Source organism: Chiloscyllium punctatum, chromosome 18 (assembly GCF_047496795.1).
Source record: "Chiloscyllium punctatum isolate Juve2018m chromosome 18, sChiPun1.3, whole genome shotgun sequence".
In the NCBI taxonomy this organism is placed as follows: Eukaryota; Metazoa; Chordata; class Chondrichthyes; order Orectolobiformes; family Hemiscylliidae; genus Chiloscyllium; species Chiloscyllium punctatum.
The window spans coordinates 89664657-89683633 of NC_092756.1; the positions used below are offsets into that span (position 1 = coordinate 89664657).

Sequence of the window (18977 nt, forward strand, 5' to 3'; positions counted from 1 at the left end):
GCGCAGCAGGTCAGGCAGCATCCAAGGAGCAGGAAAATTGATGGTTCGGGCATAAGCCCTTTTTCAGGACTCTTCTTCAGGCTTATGCCCGAAACGTCGATTCTCCTGCTCCTTGGATGCTGTCTGACCTGCTGCGCTTTTCCAGCAACACATTTTTCAGCTCTGATCTCCAGCATCTGCAGTCCTCACTTTCACCTCTGACTGTGAGGCTGAGGTTCTCCACTGAAAGGGCTACATGTCTGTCTCAATATGAAAACAATATGGACTGGGACTGAATCCTACTGGTACCAAGGCCTCTCAGGGGGCATCATCTGAAACAGTCAGAATGTTAGAATCATTTCACAAACCTATCTCTCCAAACTGTGAGAAACCCCTCGTAATAAATATCTGGTCCCATGACCTTTGAGATAAGCCAGGGCCATTGGCTGTGAGTTTGACATCTTTCTGTTGAGGCTGATGGATCTTTCATACTGAAGGTCAGTGCTCTAATTGTTTGTATCAAAGACAAATGCAGAGGACTGTTGTACAGACACTTAAAAGAATAGTTGGATCTATTAGGAGAACATAACTAGTCCATCAAGACTGCATAAGGTAATGTTTCTGAAAGAGTTAATGCTGTTTCTCCATCCAGTGGCTGTGTGATATCATTGGATTGGGTGAAGTTCAGAATAGGTCAAAAATGAACTCTTTCAAAACCATTACCTTTTACAGCAGTGTAGTCTTCATTGCCCTGGGCAGTTATCTCTCTGCTCATATTCTACCTGAGGTACAATGCTACATTTAGGAATGTGGCCGCTCAGCCCTCACCTGTTCTCTCTCGATACAGGAATCAGTCCAAGGCATGCGCTGATAGACACAGTCGGTGTAAATGCTGCAGGAGGAAGGCTGGAATCTAACCTAACACAACAACACGAGTCACTCAACACTCAAACCCAACAGACATCAGCTGTGGCTCCCTCAGGAAGAAGACAAAACTGAAAGTTACTACACCCTCCCTACCACGCCCCCCCCCCCCCCCAACCCCTATATAAAAACATTAGAAAAACAGGAAATCAGAAGAGATCCGTTGGTCTATCAAGCCTGTTCCCTCCAACGAACATATGCAACCTAACCTACTATGGACCGCTTTATTTAGATCTGGAGGGGACAAAGCAGGAAAGTTTTCTTCCCAACTCTTTCTTTCCACAACACACACACACACACACACACATACACACATAATCCCATAAAACTCAGGGAGGAATACCCATCTTCATGTTCCCTCTTGGCAACTCCAATTCAACACAGAACATTCCCATGGCCTTAGCAGCATCATGTTTCCTTCAGGATTACTGGCATCCACACATACCCCTGCAAACCCTTCACAATTAATAAACCCCTGGCACCATGATCCTTAATTTAACATCAATCAGTAAGGACCAGTGTCACCTGTGTCCCAGCAAAATAATTTTGCTTTTAAATTATTTCTCTAAGAAATTCAGTCTTAATCCCAAGTTAGTCTTTTGCTCCCCATTGTCAAGTTTCAATTTGAGGAACAAAGGTGCGTCCAATCATTCAAGTTCTCTTAAACATATGTTCGTTATTTTCCCGTGGACACTGTTTTTGCAAAGGTGTTCGCCTTTTGACTCTGTTCAGTTGCTAACAATGTCTCAACAGATTAAAGAATGGCCTTAAATCAGTAAAAGGCCTGAGAAATATGACATAGGGGCCTTAGCAATGGTAATGTTTGAGCGATTCTAGGCCTACTGCAGAGGGCATTTGTGGTCGAAGAGAGGAAGAACAGGCTAAAAGTTCAAAGGGTAATTCTTTGGCCTGTCTACCCTTCCTCTTAGAAGGGGCGAATCCAATCTAAACAGATCACGGGACATGTTTGTTTATTTTCACAACAAGGTTTAGGATTTCACCACATTGTCAGCGTAGAGGCCCACGTTCCTCGTGATGTGATCGGGTGTGATGGCCTTGCAATCTGTGGGGCCACTGTAAGGGTGTTCAAACAGGGATAACTGTGTCCTCTTGCCATGCACTGTTATGAGGCAGCTGCTATAATCAAGCAGCGGCGATGATGGTTGTCTGGCGACGGGCAAGCTCAGTGTCACTCTTGCGGTGGGTTCATTCTGACCACCGTCCTTTTGGCGAGTCACGCAAGGTGAACGCATTGGTCCTTGGTCAGCTCCAATGACAGGGGAAGGATTCTCCAGACAGCTACATTTCTGCTGGGCTTTCGAAACCTGCGTGGCTCCATGAGGCACGTTGCTGTCTTTCCCACGGCCCTTCCTGGCGTTGCCGAACAAGAGGGTGAATGGGTTGAAGGTGCTGGTGACCAACTTGCTCTGAAAGCCCAGCAGCTTTGGGACAGGGCCTGTCTCCGCTGGCTGCGCGGCCTGATAGCATCCGACATGCGGGGCTGAAGAGTAGACAGACTTCACGTCCAGGGAGAAAGAGCGCTTCAAGCAGCTGGTGTGTGATATCTGCTCCGGCGAGAGGCGGAGCTCGGAGAACCCTTGCTGAAAGGCTGTCATCTCTGGAGCCACTTTCCCAAAGTCTCTGGGATTGCTTCCTGCATCATTGCCACATCCTTTGCCTTTGCCCAAACGGTCCATGCACTGTGCTGGAATGTGCGAGGTGGGAAAATGAGGGGCAAGTATTGCTGCGTCTTCATCGGGGTCTTCACAAGTGTCCAGCTGGTTGGCCTCTTCTTGCGTTGGGCTGTTCTGAGGATGAAGGAGGCTTTGTGCTGTGTGGGCCGAAGCCTGGATCTGAAGAATGGTCTTTTCATACTCCACTAACTGGCCCAGGAAGTTGAAGTTCGGCGATATTGAGGGTCTTCGGTCTTTCACAAACCTGATCAAGGCAAACAATAATTATTCTTCATAAGATAGTTGCAAGCAAAAACGGATGTTAAAAACAATTAGCTTGGGCGGCACGGTGGCACAGTGGTTAGCACTGCTGCCTCACAGCGCCAGAGACCCGGGTTCAATTCCCGCCTCAGGTGACTAACGGTGTGGAGTTTGCACATTCTCCCTGTGTCTGCGTGGGTTTCCTCCGGGTGCTCCGGTTTCCTCCCACAGTTCAAAGATGTGCAAGTCAGGTGAATTGGCCATGCTAAATTGTCCGTAGTGTTAGGTAAGGGGTAAATGTAGGGGTATGGGTGGGTTGCGCTTCGGCGGGTCGGTGTGGACTTGTTGGGCCGAAGGGCCTGTTTCTGCACTGTAAAGTAATCTAAAATCTAATCTAAGCTTCAGTAGTTAGACCCCCCCCTTCTCCTCCCTTTAGAGGAGGTAATGATGGTCAAAGTTCTATCACTAAACTAGTATTTCAGAGGTCCATGTTGATGTTCTGAGAGTGGGCTTCCAATCCCACCATAGTAGCCTGGCTGAAAGTAAATGAAAGAGTCAGAAATATGAAGCCGGTCTCAGTAATGACCGGGATGATTATAATTCATTGTTGTTAAACACCCATCTGATGTGCCAGCTGCCTTCCTTACCTGGTCTAGCTTCACTTGTGACTCCAGAGCCACAGCAATATGGTTGACTCTTAATTGCACTCTGAAATGCCCCGAGCAAGTTACTCAGTTCGTGGGCAGTTAATGGTAGGCAACAAATGCTGGCCTTGATGACATTGCTGTGTCAATGATGCCCACAGTTCATGCAAGATAAAGAAGAAAGAAAAGTGCCCTTTCATCCAAGTGATCTGGTGAGTAAGTGTTGGCAGGTTTCTCAAACAGCAAGGCTAGAAGCAGCCAGGGCTCCTATAATGAGCCCTACTAGTTTGTGCAACATAGAATTCCACAGTGCAGAAAGAGGCCTTTCAGCCCACCAATGCTGCACTGATCCTCTGAAGAGCACCTGAACTAGACCCTATTCAATGCCTGTAACCCTACATTTCCCACGATTAATCCACCTAGTCTACACATACCTGGAGACCACTCACCTAACCTGCACATCTTTGGACTGTGGGAGGAAACCAGAACACACAGAGGAAACCTGCACAGAGACGGGAAGAACCCCACACAAACAGTCGCCCAAGGCTGGAATCGAACCTGGGTCCCTGGCGCTGTGAGGCAGCAGTGCTAACCACCGAGCCACAGCACTGTGGGTTTTGGACAGGGGCAGGAGTTAGATTGGCTGCGATATCCTTCACTAAAGCAGCCAAAGTCCCTTACAAAGATGAGATAATGGGAATAACATACAATCACACCACGACACACTGCTGAATGTTCGGGGGCAAGATGCCATTCGGCCCACAAGCCTACCACTAGAAACAATAAAAACAGGGCAAGGCCATTCAGCGTCTTGGGCCTGTTCTATTGTTCAATTACATAGTGGGTGACCAGCACTTGCAATTCTATTGCTCCCTTTCACTATTGATACCCTGAATGAACAAAAAACCCATCATACTCAATTATGTTTCAACTGACCTACTGTCTATCTAATAAGAGAGAGAATTTCGGTGTCTGCAATTCAGCTGTGAAAAAGTGCTTCCCTCATAATTGCCTTTTTTCTCACTTGTTTCTCCATGTCTCTCAATATTCTGCCTGTAGTTTCTCCTCACTATATGTCACTCTATCTGTCTCTCTTTTCTGTGTTTTCATCCTGGCAAACTATCTGTATCCATTTGTCTTTCTCTCTTCTCACACCGTTCCCCTTCTCCGCCTCTTGGTCTTGTCTCTCTCCCTCTCTTGATCACTCTCTCCACATCTCTCACCTCTGAAATACTTGAAAATAGTTGGTGAAGCTCATAACATGTCCCACTAAGGCTCACTGGAAATGACATATATTCAAATTCAGGGACCCATTCTCTGCAAACGAATGGAGCATGTCCAAACCTTTTTGAACTACATGGGAATTTTCTATTATTTTCTCCAAGGTAATGTTCTGACTAATCAAGGCCAGCTTGGTAGTGAATCAGTGCTCTTTTCACATGGAGTATAAATTGTTCTGATTGCTTGAAATTTGGGCATTCTTGCATTTGTCCTGATGAGTGTAAGATGAAAAGCTCCAGCAAGTTATCTCTCTTTTCAGTGATATTCGGGTTTACCAACTGATATTAGTGTTCTGTTGCAGTTTACGTTCAATGAACCACTCAAAAATCTGACTTGAACTAGCTTCACACTGTCAACACTCAACACTTTGTCCCAAAGCCTTGTTCGTCTCTCTCAGAATCTGCACCCATGTTTTACTGCTTCTGTTTTACAAATCCCCAGAAGATGCTCTGTCATACCTGTAAGCATCGTCTAAAGAGAAATCCATTGTCCTCATGACGTAAGCAATAGCAATTGCTGCAGACCGCGAGATCCCAGCCAAGCAGTGAACCAAAACCCGAGACTTCATTGACCGCACTGTGTCTGTGTGAAACAATAAATACCAAGAACATCGTTAAGAAAGGAAGAGCCAACTTGCATTATTTAACAACTTACAGATTGTTAAGATGTTCCAGGGTGCTTGAGATCCAACAAAGTACTTCCACATATAGTCACAGTTAAACCTTGGGAAGTCCAACAGCTAGTCTGTGCCCAGTGAGTGTTCACAAACAGCTGTAAGACAAATGACTGCTGCTTGTTGAGGGAAAGATGTTCAATATGTTCCCTAGTCATCTTTGGAAAGTGTCAGGGGATCTTTCCAATGCATCAGGTCACTGGGTGAATGTAAAATCTTTCACTGGAAAGAGATTTGTCCCTTAGTCTTATTGCTTCCTAGCATGATACAGAACCCTACATTCAGGTGTTTCCTGGTCTGATCTCAATGGGAGCAGCGACAAATCTGCAAGAATTGACCACTTCGCTGTTTAGCACAGACGGGAGAATGTTTCTGCTAGCACACGGCTCTGATATTGTTGAACATGTAGTTGAGACTCATTATCCAGGGCCAGACATGAAGAACTTCCAACTGGACAAAGCATAGGATGACAACTGGGTATGTGTGAAAAGAAGGAGTCTGCTCCTTGAGAAAGTGTGTTGGGGTTTGGAGGGGATGTGCAAAATAAGGACAACTTTTATCATATAGTGCCTTTTATGTAGTAAAACATCTCAAAGTGCTTCACAAGACAGTTATCAGAGAAACATGAATCCCATAAAAGAATATTAGGACTGGTGACCAAAAGCTCGATCAAATAGAAATTTTAAACGAATATCTTAAATCAGGACAAGTTAAAGAAGGGAGTCCAGAGCTCAGGAATTAAAGGCACAACTACTTATGGTGGAGTTATGGAAGTCACATTGCACATGAAGCCAGAGTTGGAGGAAAAACAAAAACAGAAGATGCTGGAAAAGCTCAGCAGGTCTGGCATTATCTGTGAAGAGGAATCAAAATTAACGTTTCAGGTTGGGTGACCCTTCCTCAGCATTGTCGGAATTCTGAATTCTTAGAGAGTTGCAGAGCTGGAATAAGTTACAGAGATGGCAAAGCCAAAGGGGAGTTTGAACATAATTATAAAGGATTTAAATCTGAGCCATTGATAGACCAGGCGCCAATGTAGGTCAGTGAAAACCCAGGAGTGATAGGCAAACAGGAGTGATTGGTGTGAGCTAGGCCACAAAACTGTGCTTTATGATATTTACAGGCTGAATTACTGAATGTATCCACACTCCCCCCCATCTACTAGTCCACGTTTCACTGTTTAACTTCATACCTATGAATTCCACAGACTTGTTCAGCCAAGGTAAGAGACTCTCACAGTAGCTGTCATTGACTGGGATCCTCAGGAAATGGCTGTCCGGGATAAATGTGGGCTTTGGGCAGTTACTGCTCACATTCAAAATGTGGGTTATCCCATTCTGAGTCATCAACTCCTGCAAGAGAAAGTCGCAGAGCAATTAAAATCAATTCACTTTCCTGCACTACTTTCGTCCTTTTTTTTGTGCCATCATCATGTTGATATGAAGATAGATTTCTTGCTCAACCCCCATTCTTTCCTGAAGCAGAGGACACTCTCTCAACGCTGCTTTCCTCGTCTAATTTACAGCCTTTAAACAACCCACCTCCTTTTCATGAAAATGATAAGAGACTAAGAAGTTTTTTTTTAAGATTAGATTCCTTACAGTGTGGAAACAGGCCCTTTGGCCCAACAAGTCCACACCGACCCTCCGAAGAGCAACCCACCCAGACTCATTCCCCTGCACCTAACACTACAAGCAATTTAGCATGGCCAATTCACCTAACCTGCACATTTTTGGACTGCGGGAGGAATCCCACGCAGACATGGGGAGAATGTATAAACTTCACACAGACAGTCACCTGAGGCAGGAGTTGAACCTGGGTCTCTGGTGCTGTGAGGCAGCAGTGCTAACCACTGTGCCATTAAAAATCACACAACACCAGGTTGTAGTCAAACAGGTTTAATTGGAAGCACTAGCTTTCGGAGCGCCACTCCTTCATCTGGTGGTTGTGGCAGGAGAGGGAAAGTCAGTCCTCATTTCATCCAATGCATTGCTGTATCCAACGATACCCAGTGAAACAATTTAACCCAGGATAAGCCACATTTTCCTTTAACTGTTTTTGTGATGGACTGAGTAAGGTAAGGTAAGTAAGACATGAATTATTCAAACGGCTTTGTGCTTGTATCCACCTTTATAACTTTCAGTCCCACCGCTTGCCAGATAATCATATCTTCTTCAAAACACAATAACGTCAAAGCAAATCCTGTTGCTGTGTCACGACCAGAGTGGAATAATGAATGGAGCTTGCGTTTCCTCCAGTCTCACCGTCAAAGCTGAAGCTGCCTCTGCAGTCTCCTGCACAGTCCACTCCAGTTTCCTGTGACTCGCCCAAACCTACCACCTTCCACAGACCCCGCGCAACCAAACCTAACACACACTCTTGTGCCACAGCTTAAACCGCTCCGGGAAAATTCTCGGCAGTGGCTCCCTTTCATTCTCAAAAGTGATTGAACAAAAATCCCAAGATCTCCATTATCCAGCTTCAATCCCATTCCTAATTGGTGGTTTCCATTCGATGTCCCACAGCAAACAACTGGCAGAATTCCTAGAGAAATGGTACAAACACCCATCTTTGCCATTTCTCCAAGAATTCCACCAATCCTCTGCCGAAGTTCTGGGAGAATCCCATGGAGTTTCTTTGAAGCTGGGGGTAGGGTTGATCCTGGACCCTGGTTTCAATCAAAACTGGTTGTTGTAGGCCTGTATCCTCTAGCCCTGCGCCTTACGCACCTTATTCAGAACATCATTCTGAGAGCCCAAGTAGAAGTAGGGGAGGATCTGAGTGGGTCCCATGTCACACATGGAGAGACACGGCTGTGAGAAGCTGCTGGGCAGTGAATTGGTTGACTTCCCTTCACACAGGCTGGGAAAACACGAGGAAAACTCCAGAAATCCCCCTGGAAAGAAGGGAGTGGTATGGCATTAGAGGGAACCAGACAGAAAGGATAAGAACATTTCGACATTCTTAAAGCTCTTCAACAGGCCTTCCCCTCTATTCCTGACGAAGGGCTTTTGCCCGAAACGTTGATTTTCCTGCTCCTCGGATGCTGCCTGAACTGCTGTGCATTTCCAGCACCACTCTAATCTAGAATCTGGTTTCCAGCATCTGCAGTCATTGTTTTTCCTTCCCTATTAAAGCCAAACCTCCCCCTACTCCCCTCAACCAAACCCACAACCAAGAACAAGGCTCTTTCCTAGTCATAGTATTAAAATTACCATCTCAAATATGTCGCCAAAGACGCTGGTTGTTCTCTGGGCTAGAGTTCAATGAGAAGCCTGTTACCTAGCTGCATCCTTCTTGACCAGAGGGACCGAATTGCGTAGTTCTGCTCCTAATTCAATCTGAATGGCCATCCACTCTTTAACTCTTTCATGAGATATGGGTATCAGTGGCAAGGTCAGCATTTGGTGACTATCTCTAAAGTGCCCTTGAATCATATGACTTGCTAGGGCCATTTCAGAGGGCAGGAAAAAGTCAGTCATGTTGCAGTGGTCTGGAGTTACATGTAGGCCTGACCAGGCATAGATAGCAGATAGGTAAAAACAATGACTGCAGATGCTGAAAACCAAATACTGGATTAGTGGTGCTGGAAGAGCACAGCAGTTCAGGCAGCATCCAACGAGCAGCGAAATCGACGTTTTGGGCAGAAGCCCTGATGAAGGGCTTCTGCCCGAAACGTCGATTTCGCTGCTCGTTGGATGCTGCCTGAACTGCTGTGCTCTTCCAGCACCACTAATCCAATAGATAGCAGATCTCCTTCCCTGAAAGGCTTTAGTGAATGACATGGGAATCAGTAGGTGTCATGCCATCAGACTAACTTTATATTCAAGATTTATTAGCTGAATTTAAATTCCACTAGCTGCCGTGCTGGGCTTTGAACCTATGTCCTTGAGGCAATTAGTCTCGGCCTCTGGAATGCCAGTCTGGTGATGTTACCACAATGAGACCATCACATCATTGAAGTGCAATTACCATCCCGAATTTGCCCCAAAGAGTTGGCTACTTGCTGGGGTATTGTTCATTGGATGCCATTCTGTCTGGCCACATCCCCTTTAGGCTGGTCACTCTTTTTTGAGCCTATTGCAAGTGACCAGTGGCTGTTTCTGCTAGGGCAGGCCTCACAGCCAACGCTGTCTTCAGCTGGCGTCCAAAGACAGGCAATATCAATCACTGGTCGGGATTGAGTTTCATGGTTGATTATTCTCTTCTTACTCAAGATCACTGAAGCCATTTGAGAATGTCGTTACAAAAGAAAGGTTAACATTTTTTCTTACTGGGGTGGTTGTAAGTGGTGCCTGTTAGCTTTGACACTTGATGAAAGGGGATTCAACCATTGTCCATCTCTTAATCAACACCCAGGGAAACCTGCACCGGGCAGTGGAATTCTCCAAGCTAAAACAGACTGCCTATCATTATTCTCTGGACTTACACTGGGAGGATGGCCAAGGTGTTGTGGACTTAGCTGCCTCCTTTTACTTGCAGCCCAGTGACATCCATCAGGAGACAATGGGACAACCATAGAAGGAATGGGTGAGGATGAATACAAAACCCAGTCTGGAACATTTTCTTTTCATTCATTCACAAGAGTTAGCCATCTGTGGCAAGGTTAGCATTTATCATACATCCCTGATTGCCCTTGAGAAGGTAGTGGTGAGCCACATTAAATATAACTGAGTGGCTTCCTAGGCCTATTCAGAAGGCAGTTAAGTATCAACCACATTGGTGTGAATCTGGAGTCCCGTATGGGTCATATTGGGAAAGGATGGCAGATTTCCTCCCTTGATAGATATTAGAGAAGAGGATGGGATTTTCCATTAGATTCATGGTCACCACAACTGATGCAAGCTCTTTAATATGACATTGTTAAATTAATTGAATTTACTAGAGGGTGGTACAGGTATGGAATGAGCTGCCAGAGGAAGTGGTGGAGGCTAGTACAACTGCAACATTTTAGAGGCATTTGGGTGGGTATATGAATAGGAAGGGTTTAGAGGGATATGGGCCGGGTGCTGGCAGGTGGGACTAGATTGGGTTGGGATATCTGGTCGGCATGGACGGGTTGGACCGAAGGGTCTGTTTCCATGCTGTACATCTCTATGACTCTACATCTGCCAGCAGTCACAATGGGGTTCAAACTCATGTCTCTGGATCTATTATCCATGGATTACCAGTACATTGACATTGCCAGCTTGCTACTGGACCCATGGAACTTTAATGAGAAAAGTATACCAACAGTGAAATTTTCCCTTTAAATTATAGACTGTACCTTTAAGAAAATATACATTGTTGAATTGCTTCTCCAGTTTTCGCAGGAGGATTGTGATGATGTCGCTGGCTGGAGGACATTTTGCATCCTTTGTTTCTTGGTCATATAGCACCAGCTCCTTTGCTTCTAGGTCCTTTGTCTGGGGAGACAATTAATAGGATCACAATAAAGATCTTCTCCTCTAATAACTTCTCAACTTTTTTTCTAATTCTTTCATGGGATGTTGGCAACATTGACAAATCTTGAGCTTGTTTCCCTTCCCTGACCACTTCAGAGGGGCAATTAAGAGTCAACCACACTGCTGTCCACCTGAGGTCTCATGTAGGCCAGAGCAAGTAAAGACAGCAGATTTCCTTCCTTTAAAGACCGGACCTTTTATTTAAACAATCGGTGAGAATTGACAATGGTCACCATTGCTGAGACTGATGTAACATTGCACATTTTATTAACTGGGATATAACTTTCACCAGTTACTATGGTAGGAATTGAACTCATGTCCCTAGAGCATTAGTCACAACTTTAGCATTCTAGTGTCAACTTAATCACTGCTCCAGCCCACTCCCATTAGGATTGGTCATACGTATTGCTGGACATTTCTTCACATGATCTCATGCCTCCAATTGCCCCACCCCACACCATCATTAGTCACTCTGTTATTAGTTAATTGTCACGGTGCCAACCGTCCCATGGTCAATCAGAAAACAAACAGATTCTGTGCCAAAGTCTCTAAGTTTGGACAAAAAGAGGAAGTTGTTCCGTTGGTGGCATGATCCAGAATCGAAGGACACTGTTTGATGGTGATTGGCACAAGAAGCTATGGTGGCGTTAGGAAAAACATTTTTAAACAAGAAGGTGGTTGGATCAATGTGACACAGGCAGAGTCAATCAAAGGGGCACTGGGTAAGAATCTTAGGAGACAATGTTTGCGGGACAATGGGAAAAAGGCTGTACTATAGGATTTGTAAGTTTCTGTTGCAAAGGGCAGATTATGGATTCAATGGGCCGAATGCTCCCCTTATCTGCAGTAACCCATTCATTGCATGTATATTGCTGACAAAAAGAGACATAACGATAAAATGTAGGGATTGAAGCAGGCCATTCAGCCCATTGAATCTGCTCTGCCATTCGATAAGATCATGGCTGATCTGATTATCTCCAACCCCATTCTCCTTCCTTATACCCATAACCAGAGATTCATTTTACCGATTACAAATCTTTTTAACTCAGTCTTGAATACTCTTAGCGATCCAGCCTTGACAGCCTCTGCAGTAGAGAATTCCACACATTCTCTTAAAAAGTGGACCCCTTGTTTTGAGATTGTGCCCTCTGGTCTTAGACCCCTCAAAAAGAGGAACCAACCTCTGAAAATTTATCCTATCAAGTTCCCCAACAATCCTGTATATTTCAATAAGATTGTCTCTTATTCTTCTAAATTCCAATGAGTTAAGGCAGAATCTATTCAAGGTCTTCCCATAAGACAGACCGTCCATACCTGGGATCTCCCACAAAGGGAAACAGTCTTTCTACATCTAACCTGTCTTGTCCCCTAAGAAATATATGTTTCAACAAGGTCGCTTCTCATACTTCTGAACTCCAATAAGTACAGACCCAGCCTTTACCATGTCTCCACTCTCCAGGGAGATTGCGATTAAGTGGAGTTGAAATGCCCATCAGTCATGGTTTAAATGGCGGAGTGGACTCGATGGGCCTTCATGGCCTTACTTTCACTCCGATGTCTTATGGTCTTATAAAACAGTCCCTCATGCCAAGAACCTTCTCTGGACCGCCTCCAAAGCCAGTATGTCTTTCCTTAGACAAAGTGCCCACTCTGTTCACAGTATTCCAGCTGTGGTCTGACTTGTATACCATCAGAAAGAGCTCCCTATTTTTATACTCCATTCCCTTTGAAGTAAAGACCAAACTCCATTTGCTTTCCTGATTACCTGAACTTGTAAGCAAGCTGAAATAACAGCACAGAGGCCAGTATCCCATCACCAAGTACCCTTTATTTACATATGCACGGTACATAGGCTCTAATTACCAGAATGCCAAATCTCGAAGACAGTAACAAATTCTCCTGCATGAGGAGGAAAGGTGCCGACCGATTGGCAAGTCAACGTTGCTAAAAGCTAAATATATTTAAATGCAAGGGCCTTCAGACCAAAGGCACATGTTCAAACATTGCTCCTTATTTGAATGAAACCAGAGTGTGGGGGTCACTGGTTCCCTGGTGTATCCTTCATGGCTATGCTTTGACCAGTCAAGAAGCAACTGATCAATACCCTTTTCTCATCTAATATACATTGAGATTTGGCAGTCTTGCACTTTGGTCCTGGTGAGTGCAAGGTGAAAAGCTTCAACAGGGTATCACGTTTTTTTACAGCAATACTCAAGTTAGGATGTTCCATGTCTGTCACTCCCATGTATAATAAGTTGTTGTAACTGAGACATGAAAGTGCTCAGAGTGAAGGTAAATGTTTCTTTAATGTTGCTGAAAGCAGTGAATCTTCACTGTCTGCTCATTCTGGAGGACTGAGGGACGCGCTGAAGCTTGGGGCAGCTGCCGCCAAGGCGCGGAGGGGAAAGACCACCGTGTAACATCTGCCTGCCTAAGAAGAACAGAGGGCCCACGCAGTCATTTGGGCTCCGCTGACACCTCAGCTAAATATATGGACATATGATTGATAAGTGTACAGACCTGTATATAAAAAATGATAAATTCTGATGTCTGTATGTAAATGTTTACGTATGTATTGCATGACCAACTGTACAGACCATCAAATTATTTTATGAATAAAGTATATTTTTGAAATAAAAAAAACCTCTAATGATTACAAACATCTTGCTCCATGCGGAAAGCAGCCTCATCAGAAATCAGACAGGAAGAAAAGAACAAAAGAGAGAAAGAGAGTGAGCAAAATGACCAGAACAAACCATCATTGTTGGGCTTGGCTGCAGGAGTTCAGTGAGCAACTCCCTCTCAGGCGTGATCTTTGAGGCACAGATATTGACGGCGTTTAGCACGTGTAGGATGTGGTAGTCAGCATTAGGACGACAATCAATGACCAACATCTCTTTCTGGCCTTCCAACATTGCAGCCAGCTGATTGGCCCTGATCCCCTTCACTGGCTTCTTGTCCCCTGCCATTTGATTCTGGAGAAGAGGAAAGTTTCATTTTAAAAATCACATTTTTTTATTCATCATTTAAATTCACGCATCCATCCCTTCAAAATTTTCTCTTCTTTCATCGCATGTCAGCATTGGAGAAAAGCCAACTTCTGTTGGTCCGCCCCTAATTGCCCTTGAACTGTGTGTCATGCTTTGCCAGTTCAGGGGGCAGTAATGAGTCAACTGAATTTTTAAAAATATCGCAGAAGCTAGAAACAAGAAACAAAACCAGTTCTCAGAAAGGGTCCCCGGACTCGAAATGTTAACTCTGATTTCTCTTCACAAACCTGCTGAGCTTGTTCAGCAACCTCTGTTTTTGTTGCTGTTGGTTGAAGAAACTCAGTAGGTCTGACAGCATCTGTCAAGAGAGACACAGCAATAATGTTCAATGTCTAATATGACTCTTCTACGCATCAAACTTGAATCGCTAACACTGTTTTTCTCTCTGCACAGATGCTGTCAGACCTGCTGAGTTTCTCCAGCACTTTATGTCTTTCTAAGAGAGTGGCGACACTACACAATACTTTTCACTATATTTTTGTAACCAGGTACGTGTGATAATAAATAAATAAAATAAAATCAAGTGTCAACCACATTGTTGTAGATCAAGAGTCAGATGTAATCCAGACCAGATAAGGATGGCAGATTTCCTTCCCTAAATGACGTTCGTGAACCAGATGGGCTTTTTAAAATGATAATCAACAGTGTTACATAGTCAACATAAGGCAAGCTTTTAATTTCAAATTTTATTGAATTCAAATGTCATCATGTACCACTGTGGGTTTTGAACCCACATCAATAGATTATTGGTCTCTGGATGACTAGTAACCATATCAATATACCATGACCTCCCTCATCCTCGCCTGAAGACCTTAACTCACCTTAGGGAGCTCCTGCTGTATTCATCATGTGTGTGACTTGACCTTAAGCATTGACAGGCTAATTGACTGTGGGTCAATTGAGCTGTTCTCCTGTTTTCACTGGAGTATCAGTCTGTCCCTAACACTGTCCAGTGACCCCTTATGGGAAGGCATGCTGACATTTCTAATGGAGCTAAAATGAAGCGTGTGGGTTGTCTGGTGACTACACAGTTGCCTCCCATACCCCCTCTTATTTTGGGTCCATGTTCGGGGATACTGGACAAGCCAATCATTCTATTGTATTTTACATCAAATCTCCTGAACCCCACAATGCCCTGATATCTCTGCATTCTGCCAGTTCTGGCCTCTTGAGCATCCCCCAGTCATTTATGGTTCCAACAATGTCAGGCCTTGCCTTCGGTCTTTAAACTCTGGAATTCTCTCCCTAAATCTCAATGCTGCTCAACCTGCGATTTTCTCCTTTGGGATGCTGCTTTTCCCAAGCCTTTGATGATCTATCTTAATAACTTATTATTTTCTGTGCATCCAAGTTTGCTCCCTTGGAACACCTCGGGGTGTCTCGCTCTACAAAAGGTGCTACACAAATGTAGCTTGGTGCTGTCTTGACGATTCAGTGACTGTCCGGGATGAGTTGCACGTTGCCAGTCACGTTGCCATGTTGCTGATGGGGAAACACTCCCAGCTGAGATGGTGACACTGATTGATAGGGACAACGCCATCTGGGCCACTGCTGACACAGACTGTTCTCAGAGAGAGAAGACTTCCAACCCAGTGCCGCCTTGTGGCTCCCTCACGCTAGTGTCAAAATGGAACAATGGGAATAACTCGGATTAAAGCCTCGTTCTATAGTTTAGCTCCAGTTGAGAATTGCAAATGCTGGCAAAACTGCAGACCCATGAAATCACAGCTCCCTGCTTGTCCACAATGGAATCGTGTCTTTTTGACTAAAGTAAGTGAACGCCAAAACAAATCCCATCAGAATTGAACTGAGCCCTCCAGTAATGGAGACATTTGCATTACCAATTGCTGCAATGATGGGTCACTCTCGTGCACATTGTGTGAGCACTCCCGAATGTACATTGGGCTGTGATTAACATGGTTCAATGGGTCACATGTCCAGAAGCTGACGTGGTCAGGTCCCATTCCAAATTGGGAATGACAACTCCTCGTGCAATCCTGAGGGAGCGCTGCACTGTTGGAGGTGCTAACTTTTCAGATGAGATTTTAGCTATTGCCACTCTCCATGGTGGAGATCATAGATCCCTTTGACATTGTGTTGAAACAGATGAGTTTATTCCGAGTCTTTAAAACAAACCATGTAATATACAGGGATGGCAGGAACATCAATATCTATACAATATCTTTGCAATGTGTTGTTCTGCATGGAATAGCTTTGCCTGGGTTAGACAGTGTTATATTCCAGAAACCACTGAACCACAGTGTCCCCATTTATTGCTTTCTCTCTCTGTTGACCTGCTCCCATTTCTCTGCAACTCAAATCTCCTCAGAGATCACATTCCTCTGCTGCCTAGCTCTGTCCAAGATAAACACTTTTGTCGAAAGGTTTTTAATTAAATAAGTCAATTAATTAATCAGAGACTGGCCTGGATCTTTTTATTAACATTTCACCAGAACATACTAATCAGGAGCAGGGGCCATTCTGCCCCTGAAGTCTTTTCTTTCCCCTTACCCAGTCCTTGTTTCCTCTCCAAATGTTTGCCCCCTAAGAGCTCTTTGATCAGTGGCTCAATGTGGTCACTTGCTCCATATTTATAAACAGAAAATTTCATTTCGTTCACAAGCAAAGGACATGCCCAAGCATTTTGCAGCCAATGAGAAAAGGAAACTTAGTAAGTAATTTGCACACAGCAAGCTCCCGCGAATAGCAATGTGATCATCGGTGCCAGTGATATTGCTTGAGGGCTAAATATCAACAAGGACCCCGAATAGAAACATCACCAGTTCACCCCTCTGCTATAGAATAGTGACTTTTATATCCTGAGAGGGCTCCAGAGTTTAACATCTCATCTGAGAGAATCGGTGCCCCCTCAGCACTGCACTAAACCATCAGTCTAGATTATGCAGCCAAGTGATGTTCTGCATAAGAAAAAATTCTAAATCTCGCCCCCCCCCCCCCCCATTCCCACTGTGTTTGTGGCACTATTTATTATCAAGCCCTTTCAGCATTTACCTTGTCAAGCCTCCCGTGTGATTTTGAAAACTTCAATTACATTCCGCCTTGGTCTGTGAATACAGCCCTTTGTATGTTAAAGCTGGCAATTTACCACATCCTGGTGTCCCTGGTATTATCCGAGGCATTGTGTCATTTACCTCTTCCTCAGTCCTTTGTACCGTAGGGTCCTCAATTCTAGCAGGCAGTTTTGAAACAATAGTCCAACGAATGAATGTCTTGGATGGATACACCTTCACCTCTTCGCTTCTGTATTCATCTCCCTTTCCCCCATTATAAACAGAAAAAAAAAATCCACGACTGTACTTTGTAAATTGCTTATTCGATTAAAAGTGGAAAATGCTGAAAGCTGCCCCTTGCATCTCATCTGAACTGGAAGGAGCTACAGTCTTAAAACAGGCTCTTTAAAAATCTAGTTCTCACCCATCGCCTCGAGGCACCTTAGATGTCGAGGTAAATCATATCAAAATCGATTAAATATTTAACAGGCGGAAATTGATTGCAGAGCTGATTTTCACAATTGTAAATAAAGCTTAATACGTTTAAGTTTCTTACGACTGTTTTACATTAAAGAGCATTGACATGATAATAACGTAATAAAGCAGATTTTACATGCAGCCACAATCTTGCAAAATATTGCATGCCTGCATCTGACATTAAGAAATTCGCTCGCAATGCAATATCATTGCAATCCCTAATATTATTTCTCAGCTTCTTGTCACGATTACACAATTCCCTCGAGTTAACCCTCTCTATTGTTTCGGATGCATTTGCATACTTGTCATCACAATGCAAGGGAATTAATTTTTTTCTTGTTTGCAAAGATAAACTTACCAAAAAAAAACGAAAATAACCTTTCTCTCGTTGCAATTCTTGTTGACGGCGGCAGCTGTTTTGATGTTTATTTCAGACGACTGAAGGTGAAAGAGGGTCGTTACACCAGGCATGTAGGATGCACACACACATACATACACTCTCTCTCTCTCTCTCTCTGTGTCTCTCTGTAACTCAGTGAAATAGCTTGAATTCCCCCCTCCCTCTCCACACAATGAGGTAATGCGGTTAAAAATAGTTCAGGTACAGCAAATATGTCATCTCTGACCAATGACAGACTTTCCCCTTGTGTTGTTTTTTTTTCTAACTGATGTCAGGAGTTTTTATATGCCGAATGCTCTCTGGGACATGCACAAAGACATAGATTTAAAAGACAATCCATCAGCTTGACAATCAGAGAGAGAGAAAAAAGCAGAGAATGAAATTAGCGCATCTCGTGTATTTTCCCTGCATCATCTATTTAATATCAACCTCGCTGCTGATTGACTGATGGCCCCTCTATTGTTTAATCGGTTTATTGAATTCTAAAACATTGTTCTTGCCTTTCATTGGCCCTGTATGTGAGTGGTCTCCTCAGTATTGTTTAAATCATCAGAACAGGGCTGTGTCAGGAACTCCTTTCTCCAAAATACGTTGAGGTGAATGAAGCATTTTTTTGTTGTTGGTTGATACAGCCAAATTGTACACAGTGAGATCCCACAAGATGTGATAGTGACCAGATGATCAGTTTTCTTTTAAGATGCTGGTTGATTGATAAATATTGATGGCAACATCAGGGGGACTTTCCCCTGCTCCTCTTCGATGACCAGCTGGTGACCTGAGAGGGCTCTCATTTTAACTTCTCATCCCAAAAGACAGCACCTCACATGGGCAGCATCCCGAGTCGGTGCTCAAAGATCTGGTGTTGGATTTCACATCCACTGTGCACAAGGAGCCGTGAAGGGCATCATTACTCAAATAACTCCACAGAGGCTGGTATCCCGTCACCCTTTATTTAGATGTACTTGACACTGATCCAGCTCCCTCAGAACCAGCTCTCAGAGTGAACAGAACCCTGACACTCCTGTTTATATCTGTCAGCCAGGGCTCCCTGATTGGACCAGGTTACCAGCCCCAGTCAGGGAACTCATATTCTATGAGGTCCACCCAGCCGACCTCGATACAATCATGACAATTTCTGATGCAATTTCTCTCTTCTTCCT

At 44.2% G+C, this 18977-nt stretch overlaps 1 protein-coding gene across 1 annotated transcript; it reads right to left on the minus strand.

Annotated features, from left to right (window-relative positions):
• Positions 1–1026: 1026 nt before the first annotated feature.
• Positions 1027–17187, minus strand: LOC140489302 (dual specificity protein phosphatase 8-like). Its single transcript, XM_072588698.1, has 7 exons — positions 17082–17187; positions 13636–13854; positions 10702–10840; positions 8165–8331; positions 6628–6787; positions 5221–5344; positions 1027–2841 (listed from the first exon to the last, which is right to left on the minus strand). The coding sequence occupies exons 2-7, from the start codon at positions 13846–13848 to the stop codon at positions 1893–1895; spliced, it is 1752 nt and encodes a 583-aa protein (XP_072444799.1). The 5' UTR covers positions 13849–13854; positions 17082–17187; the 3' UTR covers positions 1027–1892.
• Positions 17188–18977: the final 1790 nt, after the last annotated feature.